At 43.0% G+C, this 15,385-nt stretch overlaps 1 protein-coding gene across 1 annotated transcript; it reads right to left on the minus strand.

Annotated features, from left to right (window-relative positions):
* Window positions 1-4,564: 4,564 nt before the first annotated feature.
* LOC306751298 (leukemia inhibitory factor receptor-like) lies at window positions 4,565-12,599 on the minus strand (the record flags this gene model as incomplete). Its single annotated transcript, XM_079234859.1, has 16 exons — window positions 4,565-4,906; window positions 6,851-6,902; window positions 7,001-7,094; window positions 7,180-7,308; window positions 8,473-8,637; window positions 8,719-8,820; window positions 8,906-9,082; window positions 9,469-9,688; window positions 10,202-10,263; window positions 10,352-10,505; window positions 10,881-11,023; window positions 11,099-11,235; window positions 11,664-11,766; window positions 11,862-12,134; window positions 12,241-12,394; window positions 12,498-12,599. The coding sequence occupies 16 exons, from the start codon at window positions 12,597-12,599 to the stop codon at window positions 4,565-4,567; spliced, it is 2,409 nt and encodes an 802-aa protein (XP_079090985.1).
* Window positions 12,600-15,385: the final 2,786 nt, after the last annotated feature.

Below are 15,385 nucleotides of genomic sequence, written 5' to 3' on the forward strand. Positions count from 1 at the left end.
TGATAACTGTTCTATCCTATAGTTATATCATAGTGATAACAGTTCTATCCTATAGTTATATCATAGTGATAGCAGTTCTATCCTATAGTTATATCATAGTGATAACAGTTCTATCCTATAGTTATATCATCGTGATAACTGTTCTATCCTATAGTTATATCATAGTGATAACAGTTCTATCCTATAGTTATATCATCGTGATAACTGTTCTATCCTATAGTTATATCATAGTGATAACAGTTCTATCCTATAGTTATATCATCGTGATAACTGTTCTATCCTATAGTTATATCATAGTGATAACAGTCCTATCCTATAGTTATATCATAGTGATAGCAGTCCTATCCTATAGTTATATCATCGTGATAACTGTTCTATCCTATAGTTATATCATAGTGATAACTGTTCTATCCTATAGTTATATCATAGTGATAACTGTTCTATCCTATAGTTATATCATAGTGATAACTGTTCTATCCTATAGTTATATCATAGTGATAACTGTTCTATCCTATAGTTATATCATAGTGATAACAGTTCTATCCTATAGTTATATCATAGTGATAACAGTCCTATCCAGCTGTTCATGTGTGTTTGATGTGATGACATCATGTGGTGTGTGTGTTCACGTTGTGTCGCTCTGCTCTGCAGACAACATTCTGACTCCCTTGTTGAGCGTTTTTTCATGACATCTCAATATCTGAATAAGAATTAAAGTAAATAGGATTAATTATGGATTATTCATTGTGATTTTAAAAATCAATAGTTTAACACCATTGATATATCATGTAGTACAGAGCGTTTATTTGACTGGATGCATCCTTACGTACATAACTATCGTACACGTAGTGAAGCACACAGCGGTAGTTCAATAGATGTTTCAGTTCGCTAACTTTCATTTTGTGCCTTTTTACTTCTGCCTTTTGTCATCACCACCATTACATGTACACAGCTGCTGCTTTACAGCTTCATATTGATTTACCTTCATTCAAGTGACCAGAAAGGGATATTATTATATGTATATTTATGTCTGCGTGTGTGTGTGTGTGTGTGTGTGTGTGTGTGTGTGTGTGTGTGTGTGTGTGTGTGTGTGTGTGTGCACGATGCCAATCAAACAGCCAAGTGTCTGCACTGTAATTATTAAATCAAACTCACAAACTTCCAACATTATGAAGAAACAACATGGATTGAGGAACGGTTCCTTACAGAACATGTTCTCTCTCAACGGAACCACATCATCATCATCATCATCGTCATCATCAGGAGGTTTTTAGCTCTTTACCAACAATTCCTTCATCTTTGTGTTCTCTCTTTCCAAAGCCAGCTGCTCTCTCAGAACTCACGTGGTTATGAATCCAAAAGACATCATTGCTGTTTAGTCTGCACCGCTTGGCCGGATACTGAGGGCTGGAGCTAAGAGAAGATGTTTCTCTTTGATTAATCTGGCTGTTCAATCCTTTCAGCTATAAAATGTCAGAAATTATTTTAAAGTATTCATCGTCATTCCCCTGAGCTCAAATTGAAATATTAAAATCTATTGTTTTGTTGGACAGTCCAAACCAAAATATACTTCATGACAGAAAACTAACACATACTCAGATGTGAGAAGCTGAACCCAGTGAATGTTTACAATTTAAATGTTTTAAATGATTATATAAATGATTCATCAATATTCAAAATAGTTGCAGAGGAATTTTCTTTCAGTTAAAAATAATGTGGTGTTCACTAAGATGAAGAAATGTCTAAAGCACAGCAGCATTGTTAGCTTAACGTTAGCTTAACGTTAGCTTAACGTTAGCTTCATGTTAGCTTCGCTGTGACATGAAGAATATAGTGTGTAGCAAACAGACTGAACCCACTGGTGTGGTTCTGTTTATTAATAAAGATAATCCACAACACAGACAGTGGGAGAGGATGATGATGCTAACCAGAATATCCAGTTTAATTCTGTATCCTCAGGTTTCATTTCCTAATCTTACATGACATCATGTATTCTCAGACCCTCATCAAATATTTCTTTTTCTATCAATATCTACTATAGCTACCATATCTGTATTTGCCATAAACTTTGTATGAATCATTTCCTAAATGGCATGCCATAGAAATTGCATTTCCAATGTTTACGTGTGAGCTATCTGATATTTATTTTGACACTGGTTTTGCTGCAAGAGTACTATTTTCAGTAACTATGTTATTTGTGTAATAAAGTATCTGCAAAGCATCACCGTGTTGGTTTATTTATTATGACCGGCCTTCAGTAGACGCCTCTCTACTTGTTACTGGGATCTTCTACATTATTGCTGTGTGACTTTCACATTTTGGAATGAACACAGTTCTCTACGGTGCTCAGACACAGAACATTAATCTGTTAGCGTCATCATCTGGACTTCACACTTATTCTGAAGTCCAGCATCAAATGGATTTTGCTTCATAGGGTTTGTGTTGTATTTAATATTTACTCATTTATTTATTTAAGAGAGAGATCAATACCTCACATAAATACAGGAGAGTTGTTCACATTTTATTTTGAGGTTAAGTTAAATGTATTCCTGTAGTTTATTAATACACACATATATATATATATATATATATATATATATATATATATATATATATATATATATATATCCAAACTGTATTGTCAAAACCATGACAGTCAAGATTGTTTTATTACGCAATTGCCACAATCTCAAGAATGCAGGTTTGAAGCCAAACACAGAAAACCTGAAGAGGCATCAGGAACAGTTCAGAGATCAAGTCATGAACATTAACTAACCCAAAAAACAAACAGAAGAAAATCACAAAACACTTATTAACTAATAAAACACTTATTTAAGCAATAAGGTACGAGAGACAGTACTGTATCTACAATAATGTACTGTTCAAGGGAGTTGTTAGGCCCGACACGCAGCGGAGGGCCGGCAAACCCTTTGAACTACTTTGAGCGAAATCCTCCGTTGTTAGGGGCACAAAATGAGTTAAAAAGTGAAACGTTACAATCGCTCAGTCATGTTGAGCTTACGTAATTACGTAATTATAAAAAATATAACGATCTTTTTTTTAAATGTAGTCCATCGTTTCTCTTCTCACAAGGGCTTATAGTACTTTAGCCGTTTAAATTTATTAAATCGGACCTGTGGTTGATGATCTAGAAGCGTTTGAGTTTTTTTATAACTAATTTTCGAAAAAAAGGTTAAGTGCGCACTGATATGGAACGCTCTAAATGTAAACAGGCTGTATAGTACTTTATGGCTGAATAAAATACTATACTATATAATAATAGTTTAAAGACTTCTGACCAGTGGGACCAACAGGTCTTTGAACTTAGTTCTTAAATAAAGCCAGAGGACCTCTCCTCTGACTGGTGCAGTATGACTCAGTGCATGTTACTTTATCAGTGATATTTCATGAAACATAAAGTAGTATGTCTGAAGATCCTCAGCCATCCGGGTCATGTAGACCCAGAAGACCAAGAGGAGATTAACTTGCTTTGGAAACTTGAAGAAGTTAAAGAGGCGAACCAGAAGGAAACTCTAACAGACAGGCTCCACTAGTGGATGCTAGTTGCTAGTCCTAAGTGGACTCTGTCATGCCATCACCTGAGCACAACCCCGAAAACACCCATCTCTCTGATTAATTGGCCTTTCCCTTATGGTAAGATCAGTTTAATTCAGAAGGAGAACTGAAAGCAGGAGCAGGATTGGTCCGAGCAGCACACTCACACGTGGTAACACAAAGCCTGGTGTTAATGTGTAGGATGGTAACACAAAGCCTGGTGTTAATGTGTAGGATGGTAACACAAAGCCTGGTGTTAATGTGTAGGATGGTAACACAAAGCCTGGTGTTAATGTGTAGGATGGTAACACAAAGCCTGGTGTTAATGTGTAGGATGGTAACACAAAGTCTGGTGTTAATGTGTAGGATGGTAACACAAAGCCTGGTGTTAATGTGTAGGATGGTAACACAAAGCCTGGTGTTAATGTGTAGGATGGTAACACAAAGCCTGGTGTTAATGTGTAGGATGGATCCAGCTAGACGACATGCAGGAGCCACAGGACTCTGCATCCTGGTCTCTGTGGAAGGAACATGTTTAATATAATCTTGTTGAAATAATCCTGCTGGCGTCATGATGAATGTGTAAAGGTGAGGGCCGCCAGAGGGACAGAGCGAATAGTGGAGAGGGAAACGTTAGACGCCTGAGAGTGTCCAGTGTACAGAGCAGGATATTGCAGCCTAGCAACGAGGGTCAGAAGAGCAACGGGACAGGAGGAGTGATGTCAGGCTGACCTGACAGCAACGTTGAGGTCACAAAAACATTGATTTCGGAGAAAGAAGTAGATGATTACACCACTGGGATACCCGAGGGAGGGGGCCTGAAAAACACAGAGGGAGGGAAGCTCTGTGTCTGTTTCCATCCGGGACCAACTCTGCTTGTTTGTAAGCTGCTGTTTGCAAATACATTGGCGTGAAGTACATTGCAGATCCAGTCTCGGTCATCTCTGAGTCCGTGGGGTTTACTGAGAGCAATCGGAGAGTTTTGGTGGTTACATCGTGTTGCCACGCGTTATCCGGTGGTCATTTCATCAGCACAAGAGACATTGAATCGAGCACTTCTCCCCTGAGAGGCTCCTTCCTGAAGAGCAGGACCTGAGCTGGACCTCTGTTCCCCACGCGGGATCACCAGGTTGTAGGACGGGTTGGTCAACACACTTCTGAAAGGAGGAGGTTGTGGCGCTGCCTGAGGCGGGGCGTCGGTGGGCAGAGGGAGGCGTTGAGAGGCGCTCTGGCTCAGAGGCTGGGGGGGGGAACCCTCCATGTTCTCCTGGCTGGCCGCTGGGTTCCTTGAGGCTCCTGCAGTCCAATGCAGCTCCAGGACATCCAGGAGATCTGCTTCACTGGGAAGGCACTGGTCCACGTGAAGAGGAAGACATCGGAGTTCACCCTGGACAACAAGACCTCCCATGTATTTACAGGAGCTTCATCCATGTGTAATGTCTCTGAAGCACCACAGCCATCACATGGATTTACACTGAATATTAACGTTAACATACTCTCGTGTTGCACTTCTGTAAAGTTGGGGAACTCAAATGAGACACAATAAGGAATAACTACAATTGTATTTTAAATGTGTGTTGGCTTGTATCTCATACAATATGAAAGCTGCTTATAATATAGTTATGGCTCATTATCACAAGCAGAAAACACACTGCTTGGTTTGAATATGTATTTAAAGCCGATCTAGCCTGCACTGTAGGTGAAATTAATATTTGTGTGGACAATAACATACACAAGAGGTCATATTGTACCTGATCAGTAGTTTTCAGTAGTTTCTCAGCAGCCAATAGGATGAATGAACTGGACATTCTGCATTATGTTACAGCTCTATTAGCATTCATATCTTGATGTACTTTCTTTTTCTTTGCAGATAATAAATGATAAGACATTAGAAAAACAGAGACTGTTGACAATGTCTGAAGCAAGACACTCTGCTAGCCATTAGCATACTAGCACAGCCTTTAATCAACTCACGTGTGGTTGGTGCAGCCAATGGGAAGTCTAGTCCAGGACTGGGCTTGTTAAAGACCAGCGTAGCATTAGTACCAGGTTTAGTAAAGACCAGCGTAGCATTAGTACCAGGTTTAGTAAAGACCAGCGTAGCATTAGTACCAGGTTTAGTAAAGACCAGCGTAGCATTAGTACCAGGTTTAGTAAAGACCAGCGTAGCGCTAGTACCAGGTTTAGTAAAGGCCAGCGTAGCACTAGTACCAGGTTTAGTAAAGGCCAGCGTAGCATTAGTACCAGGTTTAGTAAAGACCAGCGTAGCGCTAGTACCAGGTTTAGTAAAGGCCAGCGTAGCATTAGTACCAGGTTTAGTAAAGACCAACGTAGCATTAGTACCAGGTTTAGTAAAGACCAGCGTAGCATTAGTACCAGGTTTAGTAAAGACCAGCGTAGCATTAGTACCAGGTTTAGTAAAGACCAGCGTAGCATTAGTACCAGGTTTAGTAAAGACCAACGTAGCATTAGTACCAGGTTTAGTAAAGGCCAGCGTAGCATTAGTACCAGGTTTAGTAAAGACCAGCGTAGCGCTAGTACCAGGTTTAGTAAAGGCCAGCGTAGCATTAGTACCAGGTTTAGTAAAGACCAACGTAGCATTAGTACCAGGTTTAGTAAAGACCAGCGTAGCATTAGTACCAGGTTTAGTAAAGGCCAGCGTAGCATTAGTACCAGGTTTAGTAAAGACCAGCGTAGCATTAGTACCAGGTTTAGTAAAGACCAGCGTAGCATTAGTACCAGGTTTAGTAAAGGCCAGCGTAGCATTAGTACCAGGTTTAGTAAAGGCCAGCGTAGCGCTAGTACCAGGTTTAGTAAAGACCAGCGTAGCATTAGTACCAGGTTTAGTAAAGACCAGCGTAGCATTAGTACCAGGTTTAGTAAAGGCCAGCGTAGCATTAGTACCAGGTTTAGTAAAGGCCAGCGTAGCGCTAGTACCAGGTTTAGTAAAGGCCAGCGTAGCATTAGTACCAGGTTTAGTAAAGACCAGCGTAGCGCTAGTACCAGGTTTAGTAAAGACCAGCGTAGCGCTAGTACCAGGTTTAGTAAAGACCAGCGTAGCGCTAGTACCAGGTTTAGTAAAGGCCAGGTGGTTTAAACCACTTCAGAAGCTTCTGGTGTCGGTCGAGGTCCACACACACTGGATCCCTCTCTTCCCATAAAGCCACTCAATGGCCTCTATCACGAGATCACTGCTGCCTTTTAATGCCGTCAAGTCTTAAGCCGATCAGAGCTAACGCTAGTTGTTTGAGACACTGAACACACAGCAGTGTGTGTCCAGTCCCTTGAGACCTACCGGTGATGTCATCACTGGCTTTGGGATGGGAGGATAGACCTTCTGTTTGATGCTATTGGATGAAAGAATGACATCAATCACACAGACATGGCAACGCCATGCGGTTATTCAACGTCAGAGGCAACGTGGAGCGTCGGTCCAGCTGCTCACCAGGTCCAGTGTCTGCAGCAGAGGATGGCGATGAGGGAAAGGAGGCCAAGGACCAGGAGCAGGGACATGAAGACCGCTTTGATCCAGTAGTCCGCTGGGGAGTTAAGACATGACAGGAGTAACACATCCATAGTTCTATAAATGAAGTGGAAACAGTGATGTGAAGACAAAGAAGCTACTCGGAGAGTTCAAGGTCACAGCGATGGACGCGGCTCCACACTCTCCAGCTGCCGTCAGCGCCGTCACCGTGAACCTGTAGGAGCTGATGGGAAGGTTTCTGGCCGTCAGACTGGTGGCTTCAGGATCGCCTGACCAAGCAAAAGATATCGTTATTATATTACATTATATGTCATAAACGCTGTGAAGAACCATGAAGGCCACGGTCCAACACACAGTGAGCTTTTCAAATAGTTCAGTCAGAAAGTCTGTGTGTAGATATGAAGGAAACACAATGATGTAACGTGTACTGTGTCAGCAGTATAACTCTACATATAGCGGGTCACTAAGGGGCGGAGCCAATCACCGCTGTGTCTGGACCCCGACTTCAAACCGATGGATCATTTTGAATTATGACATTTTGATGAAACGCTTCTATTTTAACCAGCGCAGCTTTTACAATCTCAGAGTCCAATATGACCAGAACCTTATTAACACATGAATTCACTGCCAACATTAATGTAAACAGAGAGGTAACAGCTGGAAAAATGTTTCCATAAGCACAAAAATGAGAATATAATATTGCGGCTTCACACCTGAATGAAGTGAATTTAAAGCTCCAGGGTTTGAGTTCAGTTAAGTACTTTATTTTAAGATGCACATATTTTAAAAAGCTTTCTGTTATGTATTTAATTTTTTTAATCCAGTCCTCATTTGAGAGAAGATCATTTATTTAATATTAGATTCTGTAATATTTATAATTTATCCAGTTAATTTATTTATCTGACAATAAATATTGTTAAAATATCATTCAATTGAACTTTCTTCATTTGATTGACAGCAGTCGTATTAACATGTATGTGATCATCAACTGACTCGTCCATATTTACTGGACTACAGTTGGACATTATTGTAATGTTCTCTCTTACCTCGTTGAATGTTAATTGCACTATAGTGTAGCTGTATGCAGACATAAAGATAATTTAAGTATGTATTAATAACCATGTGTGTCAACAATTCATACTTCTCCTATGAAAACACATTTGATGTAACAAGTGTGTTTTATTGTATTGTTGTTCAATGTTGTCGTCGTCATGGCTGACAGGACATGTGGTATAAATACATGTAATAATGCAGCCTGGCGGGAGCTGCCTGCACTGCTGGGAACCAACCACCAGGAACACGTGGCCGCGCTGCTGCCTCACGGATGTTCCCTTCAGGGACGCTGCGTCCTGACATGCGACGTCTTCTAATATCTGTGAATGAGTCTGGTGTAATAACGCTGTGTCATCACAGGGAAACGGCCGTCAGAATACCGGTGCTGAACGTGAGGACTTTGTTGTTGTCGTTGTCCAAACAGCGCAGGACGTAGCCGAGGACCCGAGCCGGCTGCTCTCTCAGAGGAACCGGGTCCCAGGACACCTCAACGTCCGAGTGCTGCTGCTTCTCCTTCAAGGATTTAAACAGGCCGTCCGGTATTCCTGCAAATAGAAGACCGCTGGACAAGCTGTTCTATTCCAGACACACGTGCATACAAGATATAATATATACAGGCGGCTCACGTTGCTGCCGGGCGTAGCCCTCTCTTCTCTGCAGCAGCACCGGGGCGTCCCGGGAGCAGGAGTACACCGACAACCAGTACCTCAGGCCGCCTTTCAAGGTTTCTGGATAAGAGGTGACAGGAGGGATGTTTTGTAAATGTAAGGCTGCTGCATCGTAACTGCTGTGTGGACAACGAACAACACGTACTTGAGGATATTGTCGTTGTGGTGTCATTGGGAGGAACTCTCTTCCACTCCACGACGCCCGGCCCGGAGAGCGGACGCCAGTCCACGACGTAGCCACAGCTGGCGGCGGGCCGGGCCGACCAGGACAGCTCAAAGCCGCCGGCCCGGCCATCGATCCACGACGGGGTCACTGTGACGTCTGAACATGAAGACGCTTCGGAAGTTAGGTTTGTATTCGAGCGTGCTGAGTCTCTTAAGATAAGGTCTATCTGTTTAAACTGAATTCTCCCCTAACGGTAGTACGTTATGTGTGTGTGTGTGTGTGTGTGTGTGTGTGTGTGTGTGTGTGTGTTACTGGAAGTCCTTCCTTCCTGCTGCTGTCAGGCTGCACAACAAGCTGAGCTCTCAGTCGACCACAAACACTTCAACACTTTAATTACGTTCAACTGGTGCAATAGAAATACTTTCATATATTCTTCTTTACTGTTTATTTGTATGACTTGATTTGCATTACTATGTCTCTTGTGTGCTCTGCTGCTGTAATCCTGGACTCAAGGGTTCTGATCTCATCTTTGGGCTTCATACCTGGATGCAGGCTGGGGGTGGTGATGGTTGACGGGGCCGAGCTGCCGTTCATATTCCTGGCGGTGACGCTGACGGTGTACTCCTCAGCGGTGTCCAGGCTGAGAGCCAGGCTGTGCTGGCTGAGAGGCACTGTGGCTCGATGAAGATCTCTCTCTGAGCTCTGTGTCCAGATCACCTCATAGTCTTGGATGTGTCCGTGACTCTGGTTGGCCAATGGTTTCTGTAAAGAGGGAGTCAGGCTTTGGAAGAGCAGGTTTCCCCTGTAGCAGCATGATGAGGTCTGCTCCGCACGTCATGCTGCTGCAGGGGAAACCCTCTGGCCTCTTTGTGTCTCTTTAAACATCACAGTCCTCTAGGGGGCGCTAAGTCCATGACCAGCGAGCCTTGCAGTGCAGGACAGACCAGCAGAAAGAGAGGAGAGGAGGAGCTTCTGTCCACAGTCTCCCGTGAGTCAGAGAGGGAACATCATGCGTTAGACTGTCTTCTGAAGGGACATGAGTCTGTTATTGGGCCTTTTGTTTCTGATCTGAACTCTGAACTCTGAACTCAGAGGGCGGATGGCTCCTAAAGGAGGTTTTAAAGTGACTCACTTCTCCACATGACTCAGATCCAAGCAGCAGGAGTCACGTCAACACCATGGCTTTTTTATTTGTCACCATCAAATAAAGCAGTTCATTAAAAAGCTTTATGAAGAGTTGCTTATTATAAAGTGGTGCTCACTCATCTGACTTACTTTCCAGATGATTGTAATTTGGTTGACCTTCATCTGCATCCACACATCAAGAGCATCTGGAACTGTGAGACATAAACCAGAACATGACAACATCTGTTCAATTGCTGCTATGAGTTATTAACGTATGGACATCTTTACGTTATTACTCACCGTCACCCTTAGTTTGAAAGGGGAGGCTTGTGCTCCAGTCACTCCATTTCCAGAAGCGTTGCACTGTTCCACATCGTACAGTCACTTCATATCTCCAATTCGGTATCAAGCTTTTCAAAAGTACAAACTTAAGACCAACTCCAAAGTGTTCCATCTGGGAACACAACAGAGACACAACGCTGGGAGGATTGTTACCAGCAGAGTCACAGTAGCCCATCACATCCCACCGGCTGGTCTTATCACTTACATCATTTAAACGTGTGTAGCTACCACCAGTGTAGTGCAAGCCTGCTGCACTTTGGTCTGTCTGTCTGTCTGTCTGTCTCTGTGTGTGTGTGTGTGTGTGTGTGTGTGTGTGTGTGTGTCGGTGTTGGTCGTGCACCTCTGAATTATTGTAACCTGTCACAAATAGTTAACCGTTAAAAGCACTATTGACATGTCTGGAGATCAAAGGCAAGTTGACCTTAAGACCTTTAGTTGACCTTTAGTTGACCTTGCTCAGGTAATCCTTCTCCTTGTGTCATCTTACTGTGGTATTTCCTCCCTTGCTGACATGTACTTGGCATGTGATGTTGAGGTGGTTGTAGCGCGGCACCGTCCAGCTCCACTCCAGGCCGACACTTCTGGCATCCAGGGCTGAAGCGGTCACTTCTCTTGGAGGGAACATGTGCACTGAAACCAAAGACAAACAACAATCACTTCAATGATTACAAGAGAAATGCTCCTTTACTTTGTGAGTATGTCTACCTCTCTGCATCAGGTCTGCAGTGTCTGAAAGCTCCGCCTCCCCAAATGCATTCTGTGCTGTCAACGTCCAGTTTCTAGCACCAACATCTACTTTCACTTTGTGACGGCATCGTCCCCTCAGACGCTTTGCACATGGACTGGAACACAAAGGAGAGTCTCACTTGTCATTCCATACAAAACAAAGCTCAGACTAACTCAGATATGAAATACCAATATGTTGACTGGAGATATGATTTCAGTCATTCATCAAAACTCTTTGTGATCATGTGACCTGATGGGTAAAGGTCTGATCTATTCCATTCAGAGTCAATAACTCATCCTTATAGCCCACGAGCTACAATGTTCATGAATATTGGTCAAACATTCACAGATTCTGATTCAGAAATAGATATTTTTGACATAATTAGATATTTAGATCCAGCACATGCAGCTCCTGAACACAACACATAACACTAATCTCCAGTGAAACCGTCCTTTATGAGTTTGACTGTGTTGACGCTCAGTCGGAGTCGTGCTCTTCGGGGTGGAGCGTTTCAGGACGGTTGCTTCGTCCTCTGAGTCGTACCGTCCAAGCAGCCGGACGTCTGTCTCTCCTCCTGCGCTCCAGTGGCAGAGGACCGACTCCAGGTCTTGGGTCTCACACTGAAGATCTCTTACGTCAGGGCGGTCTGAGTGATGCAAGAGTTTAAAAAAAGAACAGCCAGCATTATAGAAGACGTATTTAAAAATCCTGAAAGTCCACACAACACTAAGTCCTACTCACAGCCGATGTAAGCACACGCCCCGTTTTCCTTGGTATTTGTTCTGCATTTAACGTCAGTGCAGCTGTCCTCTGAGGCCCGGCTCAGGAGGACGGTCAGGGCATATGTCTGACTGCTGATCCGTATGGCATTCATATTTCCACTTCTATATCCAGTCAGACGCATGTTTTTAAAAACCTCCCTTGCAGGCAGAACACAGCAGAAGGTGACGTTACTGCCGACCTCAAACGCTCCGTCCTTTGGAAAAACCTCCGGCTTTACTGCGACTTCCAGCCCTGAAGAAGCAAAGTAACAGGACATCAGCAGCACATTGAAGGAGTGCCATGACTGTCAAATGTGTAATAATGATGAGAACATGGATATAAGTGAGCTGAACATTACAAGGAAGAGTCCGGCTTTGCTTCCATGGGCTTGTTTGGTTTTTGTAACGGGAACCGAGCCGGACTGCATGGGAAGCGCACTGCAAGGCCAGATGGGACGTCCAGTTCCAGGAGTGAGTGGATTCTATCTGGTCAGGTGCCACAGCAACTTCATCCTAAAACATTACATCACCAAATGAAGATATGCACCGTTGGCTATTTTAGAGGCTGAAGTTATTGTTATGGAAGTCAGTCATGTTGGTGTAATATAACTCTTACGTAATGGACTTGCTGGTCTGCTATGAGGACCTCCAGCTCATAGACCAGCACCTCCTGCAGTGCAGAGCATGGGGGCGTGTCCCTCCAGGTCAGCAGCAGCATCTGGCCACAGCTGGAAAGAGTCAGATTCTGAGGTCCACAATGCAAAGCCCCTGAGGATGATGATTAATGCACGTTAGTTATCATATAGACAAACAATAGTGAGGACATCATCGACACAGACAGTAGACAGATATGAAGACGTGTGTGGTGGTAGGGGTGGGGCGACTGTGGCTCAGTGGTGAGCAGGGTCGTACTTCGATCGGTGGTTCGATCCCCGGCTCTGCTAGTCCATAACGTTGTGTCCTTGAGCAAGACACTTAACCCTACATTGCTCCCGTAGCTGTTCTACGGTGTATGAATATGGAGAAATGCAACGCTGGTCAGAATAGAGAAAAGAGAGTGTGGGAAAGCTGAACGCAGGTGGCGAAAAACTAATCTCCAGGTTCACTGTGGTATCTATAAAGAGAGACTTCACAATTATAATTTGGAACTTAGAAATGCAAGACAGGCCTTCTTCTCTGACATCATAACCAAAAACAATACACGCGCCTTATTTGCTACCGTGGACAGGCTAACAAACCCTCCGGTGTCGGTAACGGCTACGCTCCAATCCACCTGGACATGCAATCAATCTGACTCCTATTTTGCTGATAAAATTCAGAGAATTAGACAAGCAGTCGGTGGCTCCACACCAACCACAGGATATGTGTTGTCCCCATCTTTAAATAGCATCCATTCAAATATCATGACACAATTTCACTCAATTAACCAAAGAAGCCTAGAAGACATTATACAACATCTGAACACATCCTCCTGCTGCTTGGATATTCTACCAACACACTTTTTCAAAAATATTTCACACTGCATGACCGCTGATCTTTTACAAATTGTAAACACATCCCTTCTCTCAGGTGTCTTCCCACAAGCCCTAAAAACTGCAGTTATTAAACCACTTCTAAAGAAGGCTAGTTTAGACCCCGGAATATTAAAAACTACAGACCAATATCAAACCTCCCATTCTTAAGTAAAATAATGGAAAAAGGTGGTTTTTCAACAGCTGAACAACTTCTTAGCTGAAAATAACTGTTTTGATGTCTTCCAGGCTTTCGTCAGCACCACAGAACTGAAACTGCTCTTGTTAAGGTTTTCAACGACATCCACTTAAACACAGACAGTGGCAGAACCTCAGTCTTAGTATTATTGGATCTCAGTGCTGCATTCGACACGGTTGATCATGACATACTACTAGACGGACTGAAGTCTGGGTAGGACTCTCTGGCGCAGCACTTAACTGGTTTGAATCCTACTTGAAGGACCGACAATACTTTGTGTCGGTAGCTAATTACACATCAGAGCTGACTAGGATGACATGTGGTGTTCCCCAAGGTTCAATACTGGGGCCTCTTCTGTTCAACATCTACATGCTTCCACTGGCTCAGATTATGAAAAACAACAAAGTGTGTTATCATAATTATGCAGATGACACACAACTCTACATAACTATATCACCAGGGGACTATAGTCCCATACAAGGGCTGGCTAAATGCATTGAAGAAATCAATAACTGGATGTGCCAGAATTTTCTTCAATTAAATCAAGATAAAACAGAAGTAATTGTTTTTGGTCCCAAGGACGAACGATTGAAAGTCAGCGCTCAGCTTCAATCACTGATGTTAAAAACCTCAAACCAAGCCAGAAATCTAAGTGTAGTTATGGATTCAGACCTCAACCTGAACAGCCATATCAAGACAATTACAAAATCAGCCTACTACCACCTGAAGAATATATCAAGGGTTAGAGGACTTATGTCTCAACCGGATCTGGAGAAACTTGTCCATGCATTTATCTTCAGGAGACTTGACTACTGTAACGGTGTGTTCACAGGTCATTTATCTTCAGTAGACTTGACTACTGTAACGGTGTGTTCACAGGTCATTTATCTTCAGTAGACTTGACTACTGTAACGGTGTGTTCACAGGTCATTTATCTTCAGTAGACTTGACTACTGTAACGGTGTGTTCACAGGTCATTTATCTTCAGGAGACTTGACTACTGTAACGGTGTGTTCACAGGTCATTTATCTTCAGGAGACTTGACTACTGTAACGGTGTGTTCACAGGCCTCTGTAAAAAGTCAATCAGGAAGCTGCAGCTGGAGTCCTCACTAAGACCAGGAAAGTGGATCACATCACTCCAGTTCTGAGGTCTTTGCACTGGCTCCCTGTCAAACAAAGAATTGACTTTAAAATCCTGCTGCTGGTTTATAAAGCACTGAATGGTTTAGGTCCTAAGTATGTTTGTGATCTGCTGCTACCTTATGAACCATCCCGCCCCTCAGGTCGTCTGGGACGGGTCTACTTTCTGTTCCAAGAGTCAGAACTAAACATGGAGAAGCAGCGTTCAGCTTTTCTGCTCCACACATCTGGAACAAGGTCCTGAGAGCTGCAGGTCTGCTGAGACCCTCATAGACCCTCAGCTCCTTTAAGTCCACAGTGAAGACTTTTCTGTTTGCTGCTGCCTTTAACTGAACCAGATTCAATTACTGCATCTCACTACTGCATTTTATTTCTTAAACTGCACTGCAACTTTTATTCAACTTTTAATTTTTAAGTTGCTTTTTCTACTTTTATTTTGTTTTTTGACTGTTTTAATGTTTTCTTAACTGTTTTTAAATCTGCATTATGTTTTGATGCTTTTAATGGTTTTATGTGAAGCACTTTGAATCGCCTTGTTGTTGAAATGTGCTCTACAAATGAACTTGCCTTGCCTTGCCTATGAATGGTTGACAATCTGATGTGGCTCCTTCATGGTGCTCCTCTCATCAGTGTGTGAATGGGTGAATGATGT

This window comes from Taurulus bubalis (genome assembly GCF_910589615.1).
Source record: "Taurulus bubalis genome assembly, chromosome: 19".
NCBI lineage: Eukaryota > Metazoa > Chordata > Actinopteri > Perciformes > Cottidae > Taurulus > Taurulus bubalis.